The sequence below is a fragment of the Rutidosis leptorrhynchoides genome, chromosome 7 (assembly GCF_046630445.1).
Source record: "Rutidosis leptorrhynchoides isolate AG116_Rl617_1_P2 chromosome 7, CSIRO_AGI_Rlap_v1, whole genome shotgun sequence".
NCBI lineage: Eukaryota > Viridiplantae > Streptophyta > Magnoliopsida > Asterales > Asteraceae > Rutidosis > Rutidosis leptorrhynchoides.
Genome location: NC_092339.1, coordinates 96,529,873 through 96,535,988, shown reverse-complemented (window position 1 = coordinate 96,535,988; position 6,116 = coordinate 96,529,873). Strand labels below are relative to the sequence as shown.

Here is a 6,116-nt window from a genome sequence, read left to right as displayed (position 1 = left end):
AGCACATAACCTCTCCTTTCGTAACGTCCCTAAAACTACACGTAAGTGGTGCTCGTATTCTTTCATGCTTTTAGAGTAAATAAGGATGTCATCAATAAACACGATTACCGACTTATCTAACATAGGTCGGAACACCCGATTCATAAGATCCATAAATGCCGCAGGTGCATTTGTAAGACCAAAAGGCATCACTACGAACTCGTAATGCCCATATCGAGTTCTAAACGCCGTTTTTGGAATATCATCATCATGAATTCTCAACTGATGATAACCCGATCTTAAATCAATCTTCGAAAAATAACTAGCCCCTTGGAGTTGATCAAATAAATCATCGATCCGTGGTAATGGATAACGATTCTTGATAGTCACCTTGTTCAACTCCCTATAATCGATACACATCCTCATGCTACCATCTTTCTTCTTTACAAATAACACTGGTGCTCCCCATGGTGAACTACTTGGATGTATGAAACCTTTATCCAATAGCTCTTCTAGTTGACTCATTAATTCCTGCATCTCAGTTGGTGCTAGGCGATAAGGAGTCTTAGCAATAGGTGCAGCACCCGAAACCAACTCGATCTAAAACTCCACTTGTCTTTCAGGAGGAACACCAGGAAGATCATCCGGAAACACATCTTCAAATTCATTAACTACTGGGATGTCCTTGATGGACTTTGATTCCTTCTGAGAGTCAATGACGTGAGCCAGAAATGCCGCACATCCACTAGACATAAGACGACGTGCACGGGCATAAGTGCATATAGAAACAGGTTGTCTTTGTCCTTCTCCTTGAATAATTACATCTTCCCCACTTGGGGTTTTCACCCGAATAATATTTTCATCACAAACGATATTGGCTCCGTATTGACTGAGCCAATCCATTCCTATAACCACATCAAACTCACCCATAGTCATAGGGATTAGGTCAACATTGAACAATATAGAGTTTACATCAATTTTTGCAATTTTTATACACACCTACAACCAACTTGGGCTTATCATCGGCGATTTCTACTTCTAATGGAAACTTAAGGCTGGATAACGTACTACACAAACAAGGAGCAAATCTAGTAGCAATAAATGAGCGATCAGCACCGGAGTCAAATAATACTTTTACAGGCATGGAGTTAACCGAAAAAGTACCTGACACAACTTCCGATGACTTTCTTGCCTCATCAACAGTAATTTGGAAGGACCTTCCTTTTGCCGTACCCGCCGATTTCTCTAACCTTCTTACGACTTCCTTCCTTTGTTCTTATTTCCTTGCTGCATCCGATAAAAACGGGCATTCAGCCTTTCGGTGGCCTTCTCCGTTGTAATTGTAGCATATAATGTCTTTTGATACCTCAACTCCACAATCTTTAGCAAGATGACCGGGCTTCCCACAATTAAAACACACCCGAGGAAAAACTACTCCTCCTTTTTTCCCATCACCACCCTTTATTTTTTTATTAGGCAAACCGCCTTGTTCTAACTTTCTTTTGGGAGTATAACTTTCCTTTTTCCAAGTGTACCTTCCCTCTCGTATAAGCTCGTCTTCAAAGTCTCTTGCCGCATCAAACAAGTCAACAAATGATTTGAATTGTGACACGCTAATTTTTATCCTTATCTCATCACGCAACAACCGATGGAATAACCTACACTTACTTGCCTCATTGTTAACGTATTCGGGATTGAATTGAAGTCGGTCTATGAAATGGGCTCGAAATGTTTTCAAGTCCATAGACCCTTGGTGAGTATTTAGAAACTCAGTCTTCAACCGTTCCACCTCGGCCTCTGATCGAAAATTCTTAAAAAATTCACCCTTGAATTCCTCCCAAGGCACTCTATCCGCATAGTCATTTCTCTTAATTACTAAAAGATTATCCCACCATCTTTGTGCAACTCCCGTTAACATACATGTCCCAAAAGTGGTCTTTAAATCATTGGGACAGCGAGTTGTTCTAAAACACCCTTCAATGTCAGAGATCCATCAACTACTCACTATTGGGTTGAGGTCTCTTGTATAAGTGGGCGGATTACTCAACTTGAAGTCCTTTAATCTATATGGCTTTGAAGGAACAATTTCACGATTAACTCTTGCCCCGCCTTCATTAATCAAGTTTTCACCTTCAACATTAACATGTGGTAACCATCAATCAAATTCATTACTCACTGCCTCAGTGATCATGTCGGCAATACTAGTCTTTACTGCCTCTTCCATAGTATCCTTTATCTTCTTAACCATAAAAGGTGAGAAATTTTCTAATGCCTTTGCTAGTAGGATCACCCTCTTCTTCACGGGTGCCACCTTTATTATGGTCTAAACCATCGAGATTCTCTTCATTAGTCGTCATTCTGAAAGTTAAACACCTGTTAGATATATGTTCATAAAATTCTACATGCACGCAATCCTGCCAACAATATCATGCTTCCTTCATTCGGTACTTCGTTATGTCATACTTTAATGACAAAATACAAGGTTGTAATAATGGTGATCAAGCGTTATTACAAACATGTACCTTACCATGTCCACACGACATACAAAGTACTTTACATGGATCCGACACGACATTCACTCAATAATTTATACTACACAAACCAATGCATACATGTTCAAATAACAACTTGTAACACATTAGCATGTTAGTTGCTTATCTATCTCCTATAGGTACTAGGCTTCTATCAAAGCATATAAACAACAACAACAAGTTAAGGTCCCACATTTTTCACAAAACGTACAATTCCTACGGTTTAAGTCTAGGAAATCCTACTTCTACAAGTAACCTCCTAGATCCCTTAAACCTGGCTCTGATACCACTTTAACCTTCCAAAAACCAATAACTGTAAAACGGTAACCCCCCCCCCCCATTTTTTTTAAAACCATTTTGTCACCTGACCCGTTTTAACTCCAACCAGCAACAGTGAACGCAACCTGTTTTGAGCCATTAGATACATACAAAGCAACATTTTCAACAAGTTTAGATATTCACAAACTACCATCATTAATTAGTATTAACCGACTCATTACAAACAACTATTACAGCTTGACCCATTTTGACATGAGAAACCAAAATTCATGAGCATGGTCCTTAGGATATATCTATCCCACTCAAAAGCACCTATAAACCAGCTACGTCTAGTTGAGCATATCAACATCCAGAAGAACTTCACACCAACAAGCTAATCATCAAGCTTACCCTTTCCTTTATCCGCACCCAAATCTATAAAATATGTAAACAACACAAGAGTAAGCTAACGCTTAGTGAGAACATAATATACAAATGTAAATATGTATGCAATCTACTACGTTGGGCAAACTAAGGTATCAACGACACCATTAGAGTCCCACCTACATCCGAGATGTAAGCTCATCATATAACACAATCAAGTGTCATCAGCATACTCTAGAGTGCTCCGGAACACTTCTAGAGCCACTACAAAATATACTCTAATGTGTGATCAATACACTAGAGCCACTACAAAATATACCCTAGTGTGCATAAACACACTAAGTGAAATGTCCCGTTCTTATTGATTAAAAACGTTCCATATTAATTGATTTCGTTGCGAGGTTTTGACCTCTATATGAGACGTTTTTCAAAGACTGCATTCATTTTAAAACAAACCATAACCTTTATTTCATCAATAAAGGTTTAAAAAGCTTTACGTAGATTATCAAATAATGATAATCTAAAATATCCTGTTTACACACGACCATTACATAATGGTTTACAATACAAATATGTTACAACAAAATAAGTTTCTTGAATGCAGTTTTTACACAATATCATACAAGCATGGACTCCAAATCTTGTCCTTATTTAAGTATGCGACAGCGGAAGCTCTTAATAATCACCTGAGAATAAACATGCTTAAAACGTCAACAAAAATGTTGGTGAGTTATAGGTTTAACCTATATATATATCAAATCGTAACAATAGACCACAAGATTTCATATTTCAATACACATCCCATACATAGAGATAAAAATCATTCATATGGTGAACACCTGGTAACCGACATTAACAAGATGCATATATAAGAATATCCCCATCATTCCGGGATACCCTTCGGATATGATATAAATTTCGAAGTACTAAAGCATCCGGTACTTTGGATGGGGTTTGTTAGGCCCAATAGATCTATCTTTAGGATTCGCGCCAATTAGGGTGTCTGTTCCCTAATTCTTAGATTACCAGACTTAATAAAAAGGGGCATATTCGATTTCGATAATTCAACCATAGAATGTAGTTTCACGTACTTGTGTCTATTTTGTAAATCATTTATAAAACCTGCATGTATTCTCATCCCAAAAATATTAGATTTTAAAAGTGGGACTATAACTCACTTTCACGGAATTTTACTTCGTCGGGAAGTAAGACTTGGCCACTGGTTGATTCACAAACCTATAACAATATATACATATATATCAAAGTATGTTCAAAATATATTTACAACACTTTTAATATATTTTGATGTTTTAAGTTTATTAAGTCAGCTGTCCTCGTTAGTAACCTACAACTAGTTGTCCACAGTTAGATGTACAGAAATAAATCGATAAATATTATCTTGAATCAATCCACGACCCATTGTATACGTATCTCAGTATTGATCACAACTCAAACTATATATATTTTGGAATCAACCTCAACCCTGTATAGCTAACTCCAACATTCACATATAGAGTGTCTATGGTTGTTCCGAAATATATATAGATGTGTCGACATGATAGGTCGAAACATTGTATACGTGTCTATGGTATCTCAAGATTACATAATATACAATACAAGTTGATTAAGTTATGGTTGGAATATATTTGTTACCAATTTTCACGTAGCTAAAATGAGAAAAATTATCCAATCTTGTTTTACCCATAACTTCTTCATTTTAAATCCGTTTTGAGTGAATCAAATTGCTATGGTTTCATATTGAACTCTATTTTATGAATCTAAACAGAAAATGTATAGGTTTATAGTCGGAAAAATAAGTTACAAGTCGTTTTTGTAAAGGTAGTCATTTCAGTCGAAAGAACGACGTCTAGATGACCATTTTAGAAAACATACTTCCACTTTGAGTTTAACCATCATTTTTGGATATAGTTTCATGTTCATAATAAAAATAATTTTCTCAGAATAACAACTTTTAAATCAAAGTTTATCATAGTTTTTAATTAACTAACCCAAAACAGCCCGCGGTGTTACTACGACGGCGTAAATCCGGTTTTACGGTGTTTTTCGTGTTTCGAGGTTTTAAATCATTAAGTTAGCATATCATATAGATATAGAATATGTGTTTAGTTGATTTTAAAAGTCAAGTTAGAAGGATTAACTTTTGTTTGCGAACAAGTTTAGAATTAACTAAACTATGTTCTAGTGATTACAAGTTTAAACCTTCGAATAAGATAGCTTTATATGTATGAATCGAATGATGTTATGAACATAATTACTACCTTAAGTTCCTTGGATAAACCTACTGGAAAATATAAAAATGGATCTAGCTTCAACGGATCCTTGGATGGCTCGAAGTTCTTGAAGTAGAATCATGACACGAAAACAAGTTCAAGTAAGATCATCACTTGAAATAAGATTGTTATAGTTATAGAAATTGAATCAAAGTTTGAATATGATTATTACCTTGTATTAGAATGATAACCTACTGTAAGAAACAAAGATTTCTTGAGGTTGGATGATCACCTTACAAGATTGGAAGTGAGCTAGCAAACTTGAAAGTATTCTTGATTTTATGAAACTAGAACTTTTGGAATTTATGAAGAACACTTAGAACTTGAAGATAGAACTTGAGAGAGATCAATTAGATGAATAAAATTGAAGAATGAAAGTGTTTGTAGGTGTTTTTGGTCGTTGGTGTATGGATTAGATATAAAGGATATGTAATTTTGTTTTCATGTAAATAAGTCATGAATGATTACTCATATTTTTGTAATTTTATGAGATATTTCATGCTAGTTGCCAAATGATGGTTCCCACATGTGTTAGGTGACTCACATGGGCTGCTAAGAGCTGATAATTGGAGTGTATATACCAATAGTACATACATCTAAAAGTTGTGTATTGTACGAGTACGAATACGGTTGCATACGAGTAGAATTGTTGATGAAACTGAACGAGGATGTA

The 6,116-nt window shown here is 35.8% G+C and overlaps 2 protein-coding genes across 2 annotated transcripts; both read right to left on the bottom strand.

Annotated features, from left to right (window-relative positions):
* Window positions 1-579: 579 nt before the first annotated feature.
* On the bottom strand, window positions 580-1,123 carry LOC139859462 (uncharacterized). The gene is made up of 2 exons (XM_071848250.1): window positions 979-1,123; window positions 580-884 (listed from the first exon to the last, which is right to left on the bottom strand). Exons 1-2 carry the CDS (start codon window positions 1,121-1,123, stop codon window positions 580-582), a joined length of 450 nt encoding a protein of 149 aa, XP_071704351.1.
* A 132-nt stretch (window positions 1,124-1,255) lies between these two features.
* LOC139859461 (uncharacterized) lies at window positions 1,256-1,897 on the bottom strand. Its single transcript, XM_071848249.1, has one exon. The coding sequence runs from the start codon at window positions 1,895-1,897 to the stop codon at window positions 1,256-1,258; it is 642 nt and encodes a 213-aa protein (XP_071704350.1).
* Window positions 1,898-6,116: the final 4,219 nt, after the last annotated feature.

Coding starts and splice junctions, on each gene's coding strand:
- LOC139859462 (XM_071848250.1), bottom strand. CDS start 1,123: ATGCCTGTAAAAGTATTATTTGACTCCGGTGCTGATCGCTCATTTATT. Junction 885..978: donor TAAGCCCAAGTTGGTTGTAG/GTGTGTATAAAA, acceptor ATGTGGTTATAG/GAATGGATTGGCTCAGTCAA.
- LOC139859461 (XM_071848249.1), bottom strand. CDS start 1,897: ATGTTAACGGGAGTTGCACAAAGATGGTGGGATAATCTTTTAGTAATT.